The sequence below is a fragment of the Hesperophylax consimilis genome, chromosome 13 (assembly GCF_061612785.1).
Source record: "Hesperophylax consimilis isolate HC1 chromosome 13, BYU_Hcon_1.0, whole genome shotgun sequence".
NCBI classification, from domain to species: Eukaryota; Metazoa; Arthropoda; class Insecta; order Trichoptera; family Limnephilidae; genus Hesperophylax; species Hesperophylax consimilis.
Genome location: NC_142848.1, coordinates 24,846,641 through 24,868,262, shown reverse-complemented (window position 1 = coordinate 24,868,262; position 21,622 = coordinate 24,846,641). Strand labels below are relative to the sequence as shown.

General features: G+C 36.5%; 1 protein-coding gene across 1 annotated transcript in view; it reads right to left on the bottom strand.

Annotated features, from left to right (window-relative positions):
• The window catches only part of Dhc98D (Dynein heavy chain at 89D), a 138,157-nt gene that overhangs the window by 45,744 nt on the left and 70,791 nt on the right, over nucleotides 1-21,622 (bottom strand). Inside the window, exons 16-37 of the mRNA XM_089639143.1 lie at nucleotides 20,742-20,929; nucleotides 19,100-19,261; nucleotides 18,321-18,515; nucleotides 17,408-17,699; nucleotides 17,036-17,194; nucleotides 15,996-16,232; nucleotides 13,938-14,191; nucleotides 13,367-13,515; nucleotides 12,069-12,178; nucleotides 10,478-10,656; nucleotides 10,072-10,267; nucleotides 8,897-9,130; nucleotides 8,396-8,482; nucleotides 8,102-8,244; nucleotides 7,657-7,835; nucleotides 6,915-7,097; nucleotides 6,703-6,828; nucleotides 6,096-6,349; nucleotides 5,092-5,280; nucleotides 3,370-3,542; nucleotides 1,526-1,691; nucleotides 602-760 (exon numbers count right to left, since the gene is read on the bottom strand). Of these exons, the coding sequence (XP_089495269.1) occupies nucleotides 602-760; nucleotides 1,526-1,691; nucleotides 3,370-3,542; nucleotides 5,092-5,280; nucleotides 6,096-6,349; nucleotides 6,703-6,828; nucleotides 6,915-7,097; nucleotides 7,657-7,835; nucleotides 8,102-8,244; nucleotides 8,396-8,482; nucleotides 8,897-9,130; nucleotides 10,072-10,267; nucleotides 10,478-10,656; nucleotides 12,069-12,178; nucleotides 13,367-13,515; nucleotides 13,938-14,191; nucleotides 15,996-16,232; nucleotides 17,036-17,194; nucleotides 17,408-17,699; nucleotides 18,321-18,515; nucleotides 19,100-19,261; nucleotides 20,742-20,929 (4,014 nt within the window). The remainder of the gene's footprint in view (nucleotides 1-601; nucleotides 761-1,525; nucleotides 1,692-3,369; nucleotides 3,543-5,091; nucleotides 5,281-6,095; nucleotides 6,350-6,702; nucleotides 6,829-6,914; nucleotides 7,098-7,656; nucleotides 7,836-8,101; nucleotides 8,245-8,395; nucleotides 8,483-8,896; nucleotides 9,131-10,071; nucleotides 10,268-10,477; nucleotides 10,657-12,068; nucleotides 12,179-13,366; nucleotides 13,516-13,937; nucleotides 14,192-15,995; nucleotides 16,233-17,035; nucleotides 17,195-17,407; nucleotides 17,700-18,320; nucleotides 18,516-19,099; nucleotides 19,262-20,741; nucleotides 20,930-21,622) is intronic.

The following is a 21,622-nucleotide window of genomic DNA, read 5'->3' as shown; positions in this document are numbered from 1 at the left end:
TCACGTAAACGCGCGAGATTTTACAAAAATCGATTTATTTCCATCACTAGTATACGGATTGCCATGATTTAAAAAACAGAGTATCGATAATGAATAACGCTACGCGTCTGTATTCAACAATATCTATGGAACGTAGAACTGCATTATCTAAGCCGATTGAATCTGTCACGTTGTTCGTTCATAATTTATTGCGTTTCTAAAGAATTTATTAAAAATATTTTAGTTTGGACGGTTAATATTTTGAGGTGACTTATAGTTTTTAATTATATTTCTTCAATATAAAAAGTGTTATTTCTTTATGATACTCAGAAAAAAGTACATTTTTCACGGCTTTGAAATAATGGTTATCGACTCTTACATATTTTTGACATTTTCATAAAATATATATTTAGAAACGCAAATATTTACTTATAACAACACAATGCAATAGTGGATTTCATAATCTTTCCAAAACATTTTTTAGAATGAGGCTACGTTTCCCAAGACGTGAGTTATGATGCTTTTAGCAAAACTCGTAAATAACACAAAAATTATCAGGTTTTGACAGTTCTCAAAGGAACACATAGTATATAAATGTCTTTGTCTGAGAGGTTAAAAATACCTTGGGGTTGAGTATGACCATCTTAGTAGGAAGTCCCAAGTATGTCTGGGCATCGACCAGCGCCTCAATGACAACTGTCTTCCCTCCGCCAGTGGGACCAATCAGCATGCTCGAGTGGCGTGTCATCATGGTTTCATACATCTGCACCACTTTATCAATCTAAAACCAATATCAACACACATTGATCATACATTCTGTCTTGTCAACAAGGATACATAAGGTTTTCCAATAAGAGGTGTTATTTTGAATAGCCTGCTATTTCGGTAGATGTTACTTTTGAAGCTGTCATTTTTTGACACATTAATAAAAATGGAACGATACACGCTTCAACAACGCATTGAAATTATTAAAATTCACTTGAGTGAATCAAATGCAAATCATCTTGAGTGATGAGGCCCATTTCCACCTCGGTGGCTTCGTCAACAAGCAAAATTGTCGCATCCGGGGCTCGGAAAACCCAAGAGTTATTGTTGAAAAGCCTCTCTATTCTCAACGTGTGACTGTTTGGTGCGGTTTATGGTCCGCGGAGTCATTGGACCTTACTTTTTCAAAAATGAGGCTGGAGCAACAGTTACGGTGAATGGATTGCGCTATCGAGAGATGATTAATGATTTTCTATGGTCGGAATTGGATGGTATTGATCTGGGCAATGTTTAATTTCAACAAGACGGCGCTACGTGCCATACAAGCAACGAAACCATTGATCTTTTACGATTGAACATCAAAATAACACCTCTTATTGGAAAACCCTGTATTTAAGCAGTTGTTTATTAGTTATTAAAGAGTACAGAATAAAACTATTTGATTCACATAACAGGTCCTCAATCAGCCCCAAGAACGGCGGCACATCGTCAAACACAAACATGGAATGGTTCATGTCCTATAATTCTTCTGATTCAGTTGCATACTGTACTTTGTCGTTACCTGATGAGGGAGAAGCACAAAGGCCTTCTCCGTGAGAACAAACTCCACGGCAGCGTTGAAGTCCGGATAGCCGACTCGGGGACACTCCAGGCCTGGGAACAGGTCCTTAATTAGCCCCAGGAATAGGGGCACATCGTCAAACACAAACTTGGGATGGTTCATGTCACTAGAAGGAAGATTTCAATAATATTATATCATGGTGACTAAATAATTATAGAAGAAAATGGTGTTGGTACAATCAAACCTAAAGGTAGTGATAACACTTACCTACAGCTACCAAATTCGAGTAACTGTAGGTAAGTGTTATTTACTTTTAACTTCCCGCAATCAGCTAATATGTTTAGTCGCTAGCTTGATTAAGCTTCTATTGAATACTAAAAGATGTCTCTAATGTTCCTATCATCGTATATTCTAGATCACAGAAAATTTCGACCATGCCAAAATTTGATATCAAAAAAATTCTAGTGTCCCTCATATTTTTTAACAGTTATTGCAAATATCATTTTTAAACATGCATTATTAGATGAATTTGATACAAAGGGTGTGTGACCCATATCCTATGTCTAAGATCAAAGAATGTTTCAATGAGAGGAAACAAAACTCATACTTAATCATATTTATAAGTATTTTTATTAACCGTAAAAGTCGCTGCGTTCAGTAACTTGGCGCTGATTTCTCTTTTTAGTTAGCAACATTGTTACAGCTCTAAATCCACGTTCACACAAATGCGACGATGGGAATGCTATAAAAAATCACTGAAACAACCGACCATAATCATAGATTCGTGTGTGTTTATTATAAGGAAGTAAAACAAAATATTATTATTTAATTCAGTTAGATTCCGTTGGATTTTTATATAAAGAATTTGTCTGCCATCGCCCCTCTAGATTTCCTGAAGGCCCCCTAATTTTCATTGAGCTTTCTACTGCCCCCCTGAAAGCCTTATCAAAGCCAAGCCAAGGGGGCGTTATCGCCCATTTTAAGAAAGACTATTCTTTTGTATTTTAAAGTCTGCGTGTGAATGTCATTTTAAATTGTTTTCAAAAAATTTTTAATCATTTTTTTACATGTTTGCATTATTTTAATGTATGTGACTTCAGACATTTCCAGTAGACCATAGGCAACATACATAAATAATAATATTCAATATTGCCCTAAATATGTAGTCAGGGCTATTTCAGGGACTAATACACAGAATTCACGCATTTATGAATTAAACGATTTTTTTTTCTTTCTATAAAACCTAAAGGTTAACTGTGAAATATGTGTTGATTTGTTGACTTTAAACCACAATAAGCCGTAAATATTATGTTTCTGTATTAATACTTGGATGTACAATCTTTGGATTTAGCACAGCGGAATCCAAAATCGAAAGTCCGAAAATCTCTATCGCTTGAGTGATTAGGTGGCTGGACATAAGTGGCAAACATTACTCCATTACCAAAAGAAGGCTGAGTGTAGTTAGGGGATGAATTGTGCATTGTATATTTGAAAATGGCCATTTTATTATCATCTTCAGCTGATTGCTGTGGAACCAAATCCATGGAAAAATACATTTTGATGGGAAATTGGTAAATAATTTTTTTTAAGTATTAATTTATTTTTCTTAGGGCATGTAGAGTCTTTCAGTTTCTGCGGACTGCATACCACTGGACGGTGTGGAGTAGAATTCTGCATCGTAGGGCATTAGAAACCAGACAGAGACAGCAAGAGTAGAGGGTTTCTTAGAGATGGTCTTCGTCATCATTGAATCTCCTAGGCTTGTAGAGATAATCATGATGAAGACAAATACGAAGAGTCGAAGAATTAGTTTTTTAGTGGTATCGCAACAAGTTAATACTAACCGCAAAGCCCTCATAAGCACAACGCTCTCGGCCAGGTCTGGAGTGGCCCTCTTCAGTTTCCCGGCCATCCGGAGCACGGCTGTCAGGGCACGAAGGCCCCAGTCGTAGTGGGACTGCCGCGACAGCTGCTCCTGGGCCACCTTGTATAGCACTGTCATTTTCTTGGCCAACACCTAAACAACAAGTTGGAAAGTACAGAACAGACAATGGTTATCCGACGTTCTATAGTTTAGTACGCTTAGTGTGGTCTTTTATTCAACTTATTCCAAAGAAAACTATTAAATTGCTTTCATTATGTAAATTAAGTCAAGACATATTTTTTTTACATTTACACAAGTAGGAAACAAACATCAAATGAGAAATTAGTAACCTGAAGTATATTATAATACATATTCTTTTATAAAATGTACATATCGTCGCCTTTTGTATGCTGATGATGCGGTGCTGATTGTTAACAGTATGGAAGATCTACAGTCTCTCGTGTCTAGGGTGAATGAAGTATGTATGATGAATGGAAATAAGTCATGGTGTTTGAAAGCGAGAGTACAAAAACAGTGTGCAATATAGTTGTAAATGAGGAGCAGGTGGATGAGTTTGTGTATTTAGGAAGTATGTTTGCAAGGGATGGGAAGGCTGACAGAGATATTGAAAGCAGGGTAAATGCAGGTAACTCCATTAATAGAGGACTGAACGCAGTTGGCGTTAACAATTTTTTTTTCAAAGAAGTTATGCTAGCAGTCCACAATAGAGTGCCGGTACCTACTGATGTATGGCAGTGAGGCATGGAACTGGCAGAGGAAGGATGAAAGTAGAATGAATGCTGTAGAAATGAGACGCCTGAGGCGTATGTGTGGTAAAACCACGTATAATTGTGTGAGAAATGTGGAGATCCGCAAGGCATGCAAAGCTGGCATGATGAGTAAGATTAAGAAAGGGACGCTTAGATGTTTTGGCATGTAGAGCGAATGAGCGAAGAAAGGAGTGTAAGGAGAATATATGATGCAAATGTGAATGGTAGCAGAAGTTGGGGACGCCCGAGCAAGACATGGCACGATCAAGTGAATCAGATACTTGAGACAGGTCATGTCAAGAGTCAGAATAAGAGAAGAGTATGTATAAGGCGATGCAGGAATGTGAATGAGGCAAGGAGTGTGTGTCGAGACCAAGTTGTTTGGCGGTCCGTCCTCTCTGCCTACCCCTGCGGACGGAGTGATGGTTAGTTAGTTAGTTAGTTAGTCGCATTTCAGGCAAAATTCACCAAACCAACACACACATTTAGAGATACTGCAAAATTTAAAGCTAAAATATGTTACATAAACATTAAAATACGGTTTTTAAGTACATGTAACGTAAATTTCAAAGTGTTATCTACCCGCGTAATAATAGAAAACATTTCATTCAAATAATATAATTTGTTTAACATTCTATTATGAATAAAATGTCATTATGTCATCAATGTTGTGTCTGTCTGTAATTAGGGATAGTATCAACCATGTAAATGTTATGAATTCACTGTTGACAAACCTAATAAATAAAAAAATTCAATGTCACAAAACTTGTGCAAGGGGTTGGTGGCTTTTGCCTGAGCAGTGACGATATGTTAATGTCTGATTTGAGCACAAATTGCACTTTTCTCGCATACAATAATCCCACACAGAATTCAGATATCATACTGGTTTTGTTGATAAATCGACTAATTCAGTTGTGAACATTTTAACTAACCTTGGCTTCCAAAAATCCGTCTGAGAATAGTGATATCTGGCAAATCATCTCCAGGTCCGGTTTGATGCACATCACTGGTCTGAACAACGCCTTCACAGACTCTGGGAGTTCTGTGCGGCCCGCATAGCCAGGATTCATGGTGATGAAGATTCCCACTTTGTCATCCATGTCGATCTCTTGACCCTCAAACTAAGTGACAATAAAGAAGTCAATATGTTATGAATTTTGTGTTTTAACACAATATTTGAGAATGCATCACATTTCATTCGGTCATTTATGAATGAAAAGAAATAAATAGCGATGAATGAATGAACAGCAGTTCACCTACGATGCCAATGACCAGCCATGAAAGGAAGAATGTCGTTTGAGCTAAAGGTAAAATTGTGGAACCAGGAGACATAGCCAAATACCCAATAACAACCCTGGTGAACTTTCTTAACCTTTACAGTGCTGGCCTTTTCAATGCAATCTATCACTATAATGTACACTATAGTACATATCTCTACAACAAAATCCCACGCTCATAAATAAATCACGACATAATAACATTTAAAACTCAAATAAAAAGCCGTAGGAAGTGATAGGAAGATCAGGAATAGAAAATATGTTGACACTAAATGCAGACTGAAACAGAAACCAATCAACCACTATATAATTAATTTATTACTTCATATTATTCATATAATAATTTATATATAAATTAAATCCTCAGCAAGTGAGGATAAGATATCTCGACTTGTATATTATCCCATCATGCTGCAGGTTTCGACAAATTGTACAATGTATTTTAATGAAACTTTATGTATCACAGTATGTATATACAATATCCACTTATGGGGAAAGCCATTGACAAGGTTTAAAATATGGGATATATTTCGATGAAAACTAATGGGAGCTATGTAGCATGTCTCTTTTTTAATAGGCCACATATTCTAAATTTATTATTATCTACTAAATTTTATTGAAATAAACTTGTTGTGAAATGCTTTATAAAGGAGTCTCACCGTGAACCTCTTGAGCTTCATAAGCAGAGCATTCCTGATGGTCTGCAGCTGCGTGGAGATAACGCTCAGCACCGACACATCGATGCGGTTGAATTCGTCGAAGCAGCCCCAGGCACCGCACGGGCACAGCCCAGCCAGGATCTGTCCCACGGCACGGAAGTCCATACCCTCGCCGCAGTTGGTCACCACGCACAGCAGCGCCATAGCCTTGGCCAGGTCTTTAGTGGTCTCCGTCTTGCCCGTTCCCGCGGGACCTAGCAACATAATATATATTATTATAAATAGACGTTACATATACATATATCTATTGCCGGATGATTTTGCAGCACCCAAAACTCTACAAAATACCTTACAGTATCTATCAAACTTCTGTACATCACATGCTTTCGACCAAATTGAGCGACCATTAAGTTAGACCTTGACTTAAATGCAAAAATTCAAATACATAGAGATATCTTTCGTTACTTCTTTGGCTAAGGGGACATTTTTTAAGTAGTTACTCAATTTTGATTGATTGAAGAGACTTGCAGTACATAACTTCTATTCTGGAATAAAAATGCATGCTCTTTAAATATGCATAGCCAAAGATCTTATAAGTGTTATTTACCAGCTGGAGCACCTCCCAACTGCATAGTGAGGGCCTGAGTAATAGTCAAGTAGATCCTGTCCGTCAGGGGGGTCACCACCAAGCGCCCATTGAGTCCCATGTATTCGTAGCCGTAATCAAAAGTTCCTGGAATTAAAATAGCCAGAAATTAATACTCATATTTTAATGCGGACAATGTTAATGACTGTTGAATAGAATAAATAATATCTCACCGGTGCATTGCTGAACAACTAAGTTATCTAGTGTTCGCATCCAGTAGAATCTCAGCTGACTCTCCCACTCAAACTCCTGCCGCCCCGTTACATTGTCTCTGACAAAACCTTCTATGATGTCGCGTGCGTGGACGTCTATTGTCGTTATCGTCTTGAACTTTGTGCGGTCATTCGGAGTGAGATCTGAAAATAGTCAAATATTATTACATTAGTTAGGTTATGTTGAATAAATTGATAATTTGTATTTCGTCATAATAAATAGGGCAGGTATCAAGTAATTTTCAGCAGGAAGAGCTTTCCTGTCTGTTCTGGTGAAATATGTTTCAACATGGTTGGGGGACGTGAGACAGGTTAAGGAAAAGGTTGATAAAGATTTTTGAATGTAGATGTTAAGAGACGTCTTGAAGAGGCCCAGATAAAAAGGTTAAAACTATTTCTCATACTGCCGACATCAAATGTGAAATGTTCTGCTCTATCTCTCTCCGATAGTATAGTTCGACCAAAACCAAAAGACCGTTATCTAAGGTGGTCGAGAAACCAAGGTGCAGGCTGCGAGTGCATTGTGGCAAATCACCAACGAGCGCCAGTGAACTACTGGTAAATCACACCCTTTCTGCACATGGAACAAGACACGTTTCTGCGCACCTTCTTTTGCTTGATGTAGTAGGAAAGAGGTGTTTGCTTCTGACGACCTGTACTGAAAACCCTAATCTAAAATGGAACCGCTTCCATGACATCGTACCTGTTCTGACCCGCACGACTAGCTCCGAGAGCTGTTCGTTCTGCTGTGCCAGGTGCTCCTTCATAGACCTTTTGTTTCCCTTCTTGATCCGCTCAAACGTCTCCTCAGTCTCCGCTGTCCACCACACGGCGTTGCCCACCAGGCAGACCATGCCCAGGTACTTCAATATCCACTCGGACCTGTTATAATCCAACAAATTAATATTTACGCTGTAAAATTTTAATAGGTAGAGAGAAAAGGTTAGTAAAGTGCCCCAAAGATTTTCCCTGGTGAAATCAGTAACTACAGAAATAACTCTAGAGAAGCATTCCCCAAGCCGTGTCTGCAAAAGATTTATGTAATATATTATCAATGTATTTATACTCTACATGGAATGTGTGGGACTACACTAACCTCCCAACTTACCAGAATAAAATACTAATTATTATTATTAAAAATGACACACCTCGGAACTTTCCACTCTCTCCCGTAGAAAAAGATGGCCTTCTTGGTGATAAACCTGTTGGTCCTTCGCATCTCCCAAAGGACCAGGTTCATCCAGTCTTCCACACGACCCTCCGTAAACACTATGGTCCTGAACTCCATCACCTTCCAACAATTTCATCAGTTTTACATAAATTACACAAAAATCATTTTACCCTTTTAAGAGCTTCGTGGAAAACCCACAGTCAATATTTTATAAAATGTCCCAAATGCCTGGAACTAGTGGGATTATTGCATCCAACTCAATTGAACTAACCTCATCTTCGCAGGATATCATGGCTGTAGCAACAGGGCGATTCTCATTGTTGACATACAGACGTAGAGCTTTTACATTGTCAAACATCTGAAAAATAAAAACATATATGTTCTACAATTTGAGAATTATAATATTAATGTACTAGTAATTTGAGAAGTATACTATACAGGGTGTACCCGTAAGATTTTAACCAGTGATTCCTGAGCATATTTGGAATAAAAAATGTGACTGTCATTTTGCAGTACGATGATATTTTTTTATAATTTTATCAATTTTTCCATAACACGTCGTAACTGAGTAGTTAGATAATTTGTATAGCGCCGCTTTTGTAAGATATCACCTCAGGGGCACGTGCTCAGGAATCGCTCCTGAAATTAAAATCGTTTGACAAAACAAAACAAAAATAACAATGAAAAAAAGGTAATCTAAGTTAACCTAATCTAATATTATTATGTACTGGTTTATCTGGTTACCTCTGAAACACTTGAAATAATACCATACCTTGACCATATGCTCCTGCACACAGCTGCATTCACTGCTTCCCAGAATGGAGAGCAGCTCGTCTGTAGAGATGAAGAAGAAGCGTGGGAATATCCTCCGCTTGGAGTCTAGGTAGTCGTTGAGAGACTTCTGGCACCGCTCCAGACCGTCTCCGAGGCCTTTGAAGTCGTCCAGTCGACCTGGCGCCGTGCAGCAGTCCACCACGATGAGGCGCTTCGATGTATCCAGCATTATCTAAAGGATATTCAAATGAGACCGAATTAGAAACTACATTGTTCATGATACCTTTCGGCATCCAACTCTTGCTTTTTAAATCGTAGATGAGGTGGTTTTAACACGACATGCTCAGAATTGCAGCAAAAAGTCTGCCATACAACTTAAGTGATTGTGATTTATGGTATCTCTACTTTGGGAAATGGTGAGACTGAAGGATGTGGGGGGTAAAAGGAAAAAAGTTGGTAAATATGACCACTTTTTTTAATGTGAATACCACACAAGCGTCCCAACTGCTCCCAACCGCCTGGAGCTAATGAGACTATGGCATCCGGAATTGGGGTATGTTGTGAGTCTAAAGGTAGTGTGGAGGGGAAGGATACAGGTAAGAGGAAGGTGGAGTAGTACCTGGCTATTCAGATCTTGTCACCAAACAGGGCTAAAGCCATTTCAAGCAACTTTCAATTCTGAATTGCGGTCTTACACCAGGGCGATACTGAGAGTATTTTCCACTCTGGAACGTACCGCAAATATACTAAATACATATTATTATATATTAATATTACATTATAATATTATTAATATTATACACATTTACTTGTGCATGAAGGGATTTGAACCTGCGACCTTCGGATTGCTAGTCGAGAGCCTTATAGCTGTCACTGGAAAGCCATTTCAAGCAATTATCGAAAAGCTTTTCTGAAAGCTGGTCTCTCATCAAAACAATACTAATAGTCTTTTCCATTGGAACGTGGAATAAACAAACTCTTTAAATATTTAAATTCCACATAATATTAAAAAAAAAAACCACTAAACCAGTATATTTTGCCCATTTTGAGATTTAAAAAACTGCTAAGCTAGAGACCAGAGCTAAGGAATTTACCAGTAATGTGAATATGACAATACAGAAAAATGTATTCCCTATAACATCAATTAATGAATTATTACCTAAAAATATTTACCTTCCTAAAAGCCTTGTCGATATCGTCAAACTTCTTGGCCTCCTCGGGTAACTGCGAGCGAATGTCTCCGCCTACGAATATGCCCTCCAGATAGAGCCACTTGCGCTGGGTGGCCATCCACTCCTCAATCACCTCTGCCACGGTGCTCAGGTTCTTGTCCCACCGCTGCACGATGGGCAGGAAGGGACCTATGAACCTAGCAAGCAACAATAGTCATCAGATCGATATCATCAAACTTCTTGGCCTCCTCTGGCAGCTGCGAGCAAATGCCTTGTATGTGTTGTGTTTTTTTCGTCTCCTCTGAACAATTTCTTTCATGTCACATTTGTGGTATATGGGAAGATTTCTGCAAGATTCATACAAAAAAGAACTGGTTTGAATAATTTCAATTTAATTGTACACTTACTGCGAGGCAGCCATGCTCTGCAAGTTCATGGCATTGTCATCCACCAGGGCGGTGATCTCGTCACACGGATTGAGGATGAATCCCCTGTCCTCGTTGTTCTTGGTGTGCTTGGATACAGTGAAAGCCATGGTCTCCCATACGTCTTGTATCTCCTTCACACCCCTCTCTATGGCCAGTTCCTGAAAAGAATGGCAAATACACATTATTTCAATTTTACCTTTAATGGAGACTAATTTTACTTCTTCAAACACACCAAACTAATTATGTGGTTCCACTTAATTAAAACAAAAATCACTTTATTTTAACCACTTTTATTGTTTAGATACAACCGACTTGTTTCGTGAGCAATGTTTACCTCATCAGGGTTTACTTAAAATTAGTTAAAAAAATAAATTTATTAATTAACAACTTAAAATAAAGTATATTATGCCATTTCTATATAAAACTCTTACATACATACTTACTTTTTCTTCCATTAGAAACTGCTCTATTATTGTAACATTATACTTTCAACAATGTCATTATTACTAACTTACATATAGTTATATAACTTAATAATGACATATTATGTTTTCTGTAATTTTTAGATGAAATAATTAAATAAAAAATAAAAATAATTTCAAATATATACTTAGGACGGGTTGTTTCACTGAATTTGAACAATCATAAAATTTCATAAATAATTTTCTAGTTCTCTCAAAGTTCTATTCAAGTTCTGTGAAGCAACTGGCCCATAATGATATAATAACAGAACATGAATAAGACTCTCACAGAACTTGAAAATTAATGTAGAAATTTGATGAATTATTCAAATTCTACGAAACAACCCGTCCAAAGATGTAGTATTAACAAATTTAGAATGGGGTTCATTCAAAAAAAAATTCTGATTATTGATAGTATTTAAAATCTTCTTAATAATCTTTCTAATTTCTAATTAATTAGTGCTTAACCCAGTCCAAAAGTCTGAAAACAGGCCTCTTTAACTGTCAGTTCATTTTCTACAGCATGGCCTGTATTAATAAAAGATGGCGATGGTTTAACTGATCATAAGTACCACACGCATATGAAACGTCAGAGTTCGCGACTCGCGATGTATAATGGAAGACCGTAAGGAGTGAAGTAGTATGGTTCATCAGGCTAATAGGAATAGTGGTTACGATCCTCAACAATGCCGCAAGGAAAAATAAGAAAAAGAGACTTAATAATTAATCGTTGTACAAGGTTCATTTAAAACAAATCCGTACTCCATTGGTTAAGAACGTAAAAAGCATGTTTTTGTAATAACAACGAGATAGTAAGTTTGAATTTAACTACGAAATTTATTTTGTTTTATTTTATTTTCATATCATATTCTATTATTATTTTACATAATTTTATTTATTTATTTAGACATTTACATAAATATATTATAGATATATATGCAAAAAAAAATTATAAAGAACACAAGTTCAAAATAAGTTAGTTACTATGCAAACATCTTTAATTAAAGTCAAGGCTTATTGCGTATCAAATAAATAGATGCATTTATATTTGCTTTTTAAAGAAAGAAATGTTACTGAAATTAAATATATCAAAAGAGTAAGTTTATTACCTTTATGGCATGATTGACGATTGTTTCAGCAATCTCCTGATATTTATGAAGCTCCATAGCAAACATATTGTCCAGAGTGAATCTGTCAGGGGACATGTCGAACTGTTGTCCTAGTGAAAATAAACATCAAAATCCATTAGTTAATTAATCCCTGAAATAATTAATACTGATAGACAGGACAAAAGGTTGGAGCGAAGCTATCAGTAACAAACATGAAATAATGTTTGTGATCAATGGCGGTTACCTTTAAGAAGCGGAGGATCTACGCACTCCCAGAATTTCAGCCAATCTAAAAATTTCCGAGATCCAAAGAACCTAAATTTTTATTTTTTCTTACAACATTCGCTCCTGACGGAAGGTCCTGAGGAAAATAATTCCCCTCAGAGCCTATGTCTTCTTTGGGGATACTGTGTGGAGGGTCTTTTTAAGAAAGGAAGTATGGGAAGTTCTGGGAAGGAAAAAGGATAAAGGTAGTAATCTGGGGGTTAGTGAGTCCAGTAGTGACGGACGTAAGAATCCATCCCTCCCACTGCGGTGCAAGGTGATGTTCCAAGAGAGTCCTGTTGGAGAGGTCAAAAGTTCTCTCCCGATCCGGCCTGCCAAGCAGTCGGTGGACGAACACATCCGCCGCCAAGACCCGGATAAACCTCACCCCATGAACCAGGGCACCTCTGCTAAGTTACCAAACGAGCTAACCATTTGGGGAGACCTATGGCAGAGGTGTTGGTTATCCAATAAAAAGGTTCCCGGGGCGGCGGTACCCATACCCGCCTCTCAAATTAATTAATTCTTACATGCCTCATCACAATACGAAACTCGATTCGGCTATAATATGATGCACAACAATTCATAGGTATCTACATATGCATGCGTAACAAATGCAGAGCGATTTGTACCTTTATTCAGAACACTAGTTCGTGTTGAATATCGCTCACTCATTTTACGAGAAAGTTTGCATATTCCGTGAACAGTCGAAAGCATAGGTATATACATTGCTTTACAAATGTTACCTTAAAGCGATCGGTGCTCGGAATTTTACACTAAACAAACCATATCAGAAGGAATGGTTTGTTTGGTGACATGTCAAAAGGGAACATGTTTATGTAATATTTTTGTTGACGTTGTGTCTCCAATTTGACATGTTCAATAGAACTTCTCTATAAATAGGTATGTGGGTACTTACCTAATATTCAATGTATTATCTGACATGGTGAACTCCCACGTGTATGTCGACCACCAGCCGCCACTGTTTGTGAAGTATGTATTAGAAAATAAATTATTATAATAATTATCATTACCTGTCTTTGTCATGAGTTCATTCCAATGGCGCTCCCTCATGGCTTCATTCTTCAGGGACACCATGAGAGGGATGATGTTTTTAAATTGTTTCATTTGCATGTCGAGCACTTGTCCTTGCGGCATAGTCCTCACAACTTTCGGAAGTTTCCTACAAATATTAAAGAAATAATTCTATTTTAAAGAAATCTGGGAAATCTTCATTACGCACTCGTACCAGTCACATAAGTATGCAAGTATCCGATTCGCAATGATTCAAGCATCATGGTGACTATGACATATATACACAGGTGCAAGTTGCCGACATTTTGTAAACTCGTCGACCACGGTGACAATCTCCAGCAGCCAGGTGAGGTTATTCCCACACATGTCGTTAAGACTTCAAATAAGTCGTTACCATCACTTGCGTCAAATATGTTGAATAATGTGCTTGCTCCAGCTGATTTAATGCTAGGAATAAAACAATCAACAAGAATGACATGACATAAAAATGACAGCTACAGCAACATTTAATTGTGAGTCAGGTTATGAAATCAGGCCAATTCATTTAAAAATATCTAGCATTTCTCTCACCTGAAATCCTTCAAAAAGTTCTCGATTCCATCGATGAGCTCTTGGGGGTCCAGGTTAACCCAGAGGGTCTTGGACCAGCCATCGCGGGCATCCCTCTGCCGCTTGAACAAATCGTACACTTGGATCAGGCCGGTGTAATCCGACTTGGCGCGCCCAAACAGCGAGAAGTCCGCTAGCGGGTTGTCAAACAGCTGCTCGGCCTGGCATAACACAACACGACGGGCTTCTAAGTCCTCTATTTCTTTGCCGTATATCTGAAAATGCATAAAATTACTATTTATTTATGTAATTTTTAATTTAAAAAAAATAAATACAACATACATTCCCAGGTAATAAACAACCTAACAATATTTGAATTACTCCTACTTCCACAATAATTATAAGTGTAAAATGTCACTTGTGTAATGATGGAGAACTTACTCGCTAGGACAGGAATTGAACCCATGACTCTAAAGCGGGAGTTCTACGTTTTTCAGCTACTAATCGGTAAATTTTGGTTACATGTTTTGATTTAAGGCACTTTATCACAATATGTCAAAATAAGCCGTTGTAAGCGTTCAAAAAGAAGAAGATTACTGAAGATGGTTTAAAAGAGAGATATGTAAATACAAATGATAGAGGGAGCTCACTAATACTCAAAAATGATTATGTATAATTGATAGGCGTAATCGACTGTTGTGAAGACATTCAATAAAACAAAACTTATTTAAAATGGATCGAAAATCTCTAGACATGAGTTAAGTGGCATTTAAAGAAACACTGTGACCTTTAGCATGTTAAATAACAACACCAGATGTGTTTTTTTATAATTTTCGTAGAATGCTTGGCGAATTTTTTCTGTTGAGGGAATTTCATATATATAATTCCCTTTTCAACTTGGTACCTGGATAGAGATTATCTTAAAAAATAGCACATTATTTTACAAGCTTAAAAACTTGTGTGTTCAAGGGAAGTATGTTATACGCTGGTAGAAATTAATGATTATAGAAATGTGCGGTAAAAGAATGAAACTGAGGTCAACAATCAGATTGGATTAAACCACTGAAGTAATAAATCAATAGACGTGTACTATGTACAGGTATATCTGCGTGTCTGAAGCCTGATCACTTTACCCTTACTTCAGGTGAAATATCAAACTTTTTCAAGTATCAAAATTATTTCTTGAACAGAGAATTAATTTCTCTAGATAGGTCATTTTTTTTCAAATCGGTACAGATCACACTTGTACTATTTTCTGTTCAGTGGTTCAAGGCAATGTTATGTTATGAGTTATGGGTTCAAAAAAGGTTTTTTACATATTATCTTGATTACCTAAATATAAAGCAAGAATTCTGTATCTCGAAACAGCAAAACGCTAAAATGGTCAGTTTGGACCTTACTAATATTTACACCGTAACTATTTCTATCTGGAATTTCTAGGTCAACAGAATTATTTTTACAATACAAACACATATTTTATTTGAAACCATTTTATTTAATACAAGTATTGCTTTACCGGTTAGTAAGTACCTGCAAAAACTAGTATGTACCGGTAAAATATTACTAAAAAGCACAAAACCATTGATAAAATTTTCTTCTTGCCTTCTTACCTTACCTTCTTGGCAGTAGAAATGAAGATCTGCAGAGTCTACCCAAAATGTAGAGTTGGAACACCCCTCTAGTGGAATTAACCCTTGTTATTTTCATGTTTCTTTTCTAAAAACATGCATTATCTCGCCAAATATTGATTCTATCGACTATGGAGTGGTCTTATTTGATTCAGCACAAATGAAAGCTTAGTAAACGACACCTTACTCGTCCTAGTTTGTAAACAGTTTTTTTTTTTATTCCCCCTCCTTCCCCTCCCTTAGAGGGTTGTTCAACAATATTTTTGGGTGAACTCTGCAGATCTTCATTTATACTGTCAAGATAAATTTATGACTATTATTTTACGTGTACTAAAAAGGTAGACATTCTCGAAGTGCTCTACAGAAGCGATGAGTTCCTGACCATTTGAATCAAGGAATTTATTTATTTACGGTACAAGTACCTTTATAGTTTTTTTTTTTTTTGTTTTACCTCCATCAGTTCAATGCCCTGGGTCATCCTTTCTCCGATAGCACCAGGCCCCTCCGTATCAAATTTGTCCACAAACTGTTCCAAGATGTTGAGAAACTCTCCAATCTCGCTGATTGTTATCATGGAGAACTTGTCCTTGGTCTTCTCCAGCTTTCCAGATCGGAATATGGAAGACTTGTACAGGGTTCCCCAATCGCTCTCCAGTTTCAGCGCCAACTCCAAATCCTCCTCCTTACACTGTCGGAAAACAAACCATTTATTAAAATAACATACTAAAAACTTAAGCAATATGTACAACTTTTATACACGTTTCATAATATAGCAAGTTTTGAGGACAATCGTGCCTTTTTCAGTGCAGTACGCCAGTGAAGTCATAATAAATCTGGATTCCAAAAAACTGGCAGATTCTTCTCAATACAAATTTCAATCATGAAAATCTAGATAAACTAGACGGCTAATCAACATCCACTCGAGCGATTTTTGGTATATTATGATAAGTTTGAAAAAACGTCTTGAGCGATTGCTTGCCATAGTGTAAAACCTAAAAATACGGAATAAACCGCTAAATATATCTGGATTCATTGGCTTTGAACCGCAGTAAGCAGTTTTTATGTTTCTATATTAATATTTTGAGGAATGGTATTAATTAAATAATATGGTAAATGTATATATGTATATGACACCAATCGCTCGAGTGGATATGGACAGAAACTCACTGAGGGAACTGGTAGGACTATTGTTAACTACTAATAAACAGGAGATACATGCAGTTGTTGGGAGTGGAAAACACCAATAGATGCAGGAAATTCGGAAAGAGGAATAAGAGACTCCAATGTCCCGCCCAGATGGGAACAAGGCTACCCGGGAAGACACACTGTGGAACCAGGAACTAAATATACAATGACAATCCTTGTAACCTTTATCAATGAAAATATAGCACAATCGACCCATGGCCCGAGGCTCATGAGAACTATGTAAACTGTCTCCGTTTTTCTTCATTTTGATTCAATGATTCTATTTTCTAAAATATGTATATTTACCTCAATGTTATGCGTCTTCAGCATGTGGAATGTCTCCTGCATGGACTTGTACATGACTTCAGAGCTGATAGTCATCTTCTGAACTTGTGTCACTGTTGACATGACCAGTTTGAAGTCTTCTAAACCCTTAATGTTGAGGTTTATGTTGGCGCGCATTCTCTGCAAATAAAGTAATAATTATGACTTCTTCAATAATAACAATGTAACTTCAATGTAACCCGGAATGTAAGTCGGAAAAAAAAAAAAATAAACAATCCGGCTCAATTGCCAGCTGATTTTGTTTGCGTAATAACTTACTTGTTTTTAGCAAAAGAGTGTTTATATTTAGTGTTTATAAAAAAATAGTATATAATCTACTAAAGCTAAACTTACAGCAATCTCCTCATCAAATTCCAGCATCTTTTCCTTGGTGCTCTGGGCCAGGCATGCTCCGAGCGTGTTCTTCCAATCGTTGGCCTGCTCCTGTATATGGGCTATGATGGGTCGCAGGTTGACCCGGATGGGCCCCACATCCACGAACTTGACGTGCTCGTCCAGGTCCTCGATGATGTTCTCGAAGAATGTGAACTTCTCGTCGTAGCTCACCAGCTGCGAGTGCTTGGCGGTGAATTTCTCGCATGTCGGCTGCTTCTCAATGGACCACAGGGATTTGTATTTCAACCACCTTGAATATTAATGGGATATGATAAATATTTCTGGATGAAAATTAATATTATTCGTTTTTAATTTGAACAAGCAAACGAAATGGCTGATTTATTATTTTATTTGCTAATTGAATATGATTTATTTTAGTATGCAAGTAGCATTTTTTAGGTACAAGATCCCACAAAAAGAAAGTATGTTTTTATCTTGTCTACAGGCAAGGCTGGCGTGCAACAGAAGGATGCATTAGGAACTAGCAGGTGACATTGGCGGGAGATTTAAACTAAGAATTACACACGAACTTGGTAAGAAACGTCGATTTGGCTGCAAAATGGTAATGTTTATCTCACTTTATAGGTTTTAAATAAAGCTAAGTACATAATATAAGTTTTATTGTAAGGTAAAACTTTTTCATTTTTAATTTGAACAAGCAACACAAAATGGCTGATTTATTATTTTATTTGCTAATTGAATATGATTTATTTTAGTATGCAAGTAGCATTTTTTAGGTACAAGATCCCACAAAAAGAAAGTATGTTTTTATCTTGTCTACAGGCAAGGCTGGCGTGCAACAGATAAAATTTTACATTGATTACCGATTGGCAATGCTGGCAAATAAGTTGTTAAACTGATAAATATTTACTTTTGCACATATGCATTCGCCTGCGTGGTGATACGGTAGGCCGTATCCTGCAGCAAAGAAACGTAGTCTGCGATATCCAGTACGAACATGGCGTCATCCAGGAAGCTAAAGATCTTGAAGTCGTTTGTGTCCCCAATCTTCTGCGGAGGGCACGGCAAACACATGCCCCGCATCCACCGTAAAAACGAATTCAGTCTGCAAACATATTTTTTAATTTTTTACTAGCGAATACTAGTCAAAAATATGGGAAAAATTAAAAATAAAATAAAAAAAGCATTTTCAAAAATTCTGTTTTTACAGAGGAGATATGTTCCACAGAATACAATGTAAAAAAAATAAATATAAAAAATGCGTGAATAATACAGTAAGTAGATAACTATTCCATTTGCGAAGGTAGGTTCTATTGTATGAAAATCATTCCAGGATGGCAAAAAAACTGAAAAAAGACATTATTGTTTATTTTGCCGCTGATAATAAGCAATCTGGGTGAAGTAAAGATATTATTTCTTGTTGAATATTTTAACAGATTGATCAATGGAATAAAGAATAAGCTCATTTTTAACCCAGGTTGAGTACCATTTTGCATTCTAATTCTAATTTTGATTAGAATCTTGGGTGCCGTTCGATTATACATATACGTCAGCCGCACTGTAGGCTTAACTTTGTAAATTTCGTTTGTTCGTTAAATTTGGTTAGTCAGTTTCTAATATTCTATCATTGGTAATGGAAAGGGACTAGTTTCTAATAAACCGCAAACACTGATAAATAAAATGAGTAACCTGTTGATGAAATTTTTCACGCTGCGTATGATGATGTAATAGACCTCCAGAGGTGATGGGCTCATGGATACTTCTGGCACGGCCAGTACCGCGTCCACTTGGAATGTGCACACATTGTTGTTCAGGTTGTCATTGAAGTCTTTCATGTTCTTGATGCAGAAGCTGAATACACAAGATGCAAAAATAAGAAGATTTATAACAATTTTCGATTTGGCTTTTTACAAATGATTGCACATTATTTTAATCTAATTATGAAATTAATAATACATAACAAAGTCAATTTTAAGCCGGGAAAAAATATTAACTCATTGCAGATGCAATTTATTTATTTAACGCCCAGAGGGCTTTTACATGGTTGGTAGTATAATTTTAATTTGACAGATACTTTGAAATATAAAAAATAAGAATAAAATTACATTTGATAAAAGCTATGCAACAAGTCATACAAACACAAGAAACAAAAACAGAAAATTACAGCTATTTGTAGGTTTACATGATGTGTTTAGGAGTATTGTTGAAATAAATGTTTTAAATGATGCACAAAACTTGCCAAGTTGGTATTGAATATGTCAACATCACAATGAATAACACATGGTAACACAGTAACATGATGATACGGTAACATATGGTAACACATTGTAACACTTGGGAACATGATTGTGAGAACATCTGTTACAATTCAGTTGAAAAATTAGAAATAAGAAAAATGTTAATATCAATGCAGATATAATTTCTTCTAACTAATACATAATTATAACTTCTACATAACTATTTTAACTTCTTCTAACAATATCATAATTCGTAATTCTAATAAATTTTCCATACTCGTACTCCTCCACCTTCCCTCTACCACCCCTCTTCAACGTCATCCATATTTAATTTGTAACTTCACTGAAATTTTTTAGAAACATGTAGATTTTGAGGTTATTTCACTATCCTCTTTATAACTTATCCACAGGATAACATATATTTTCGATTTACAAAGTATTTATTTATAAAGACCGACATATACAACTCGGCACTCGAACCTATGAATAGTGGCTATATATATTGGATAAGTTGGCCGAGTTTTTTTTTATTTATTGTGATGATTTATTTGTTTATTTATTAATACACATTATCCTATGGATAAGCTATCAAGGGGATGGTGAAATACCCCACTGTGTTATACAAAGTGGGGTAAAGTATAACTTTATGAGAATAAAGTGACATAAACCAAGATATTTGGCATTCTAATAAATTAAATAATGCCATTACAAAGTGATAACAGGTTAGAGAACTTTTTTCTTTAAAAAAAAAATCAGTTACACTCAATGTGTTAAATAGTAACATGACAATAGCAACACGACAAGCACATAAAATGTACCAATTTAGTAGTACTCGATGGGATAAATGGTAACATGTTAGTAAAAATAGGCATACCACTGATAGCTCCATTGTAACCTCTCCTCTTTTTTGCACTTCCCAACCTTTCTCTCCCTCCATCTTCACCTGCTCACTCCCTACAGCCTCTCTACATACCCCGATTGGTACTGTCATAGTCCCACTGGCTCTGGACGTAAAATAAAGAGGGGTCACAACAGAACTCTCAGTGACAGGACTAAACATCTGCAATAATAGTGAATGTATGATGTCAACTCACGAGATGAGCGTTTCGAAGGTGGCCTGCTCCCAATAGCTGTAGAACGGGCTCATGTCGGGGCAGCGCGCTGTGTTGGTGCCATGCACTATGTACTCCAGCTTCACGAGGACGGGCCCGATGGTGTCGTAGATGCCGCTCATGCGCCCCACTTGTTTCTTGCGGTACTCTTCCAGCTCCCAGAAAAATTCCTGCAGAACAAACAATCACTTGATTATTACAGAACATAGATTTAGAAATAGAATAGAGATAAGAAATATTATATCACATAGCTATGGTATCCGGAAACTTGTAATACAAGGGGTGTCCCAGTGAATCTACATCTTACAGAAAGAACAATTATTTTTTTTTTTTTTTAATCTGAGCATTTTGATTTTTTTTCCATTTTATTCGGCAACTAAAGGGTTAAAAAAACTTTCTTACAAAACTATACACATGGAATCCAAAAAATTGTAATACAAGGAGTGTCCCAGTTAATCTACAAGATATAAAAGAGTACAAATATTTTTTTTTTGTTTTTCGATCTGAGCATTTTGATTTATTTTTTCCATTTTATTCGGCAACTAGGGTTTAAAAAACTTTTTCACAAAACTATACACACGGTATCCGGAAACTTGTAATACAAGGGGTGTCCCGGTGAATCTACATCATATGGAGAGAACAAAAAAAATAATAATTTTCGACTTGAGCATTTTGTTTTTTCTTCCATTTTATTCGGCAACTAAAGAGTTAAAATAACTTTTTTGCCAGTTCTACGCTTCGAAACTTTTTGAAAGACATAATATAAACAGCTGATAAACCTGTAGCTACTGATTTTGTTTACAAATTTGACTTAAAAAATTCGAACTTTCACACAAATTTAGCTTAAATCAAAACTAAAAATT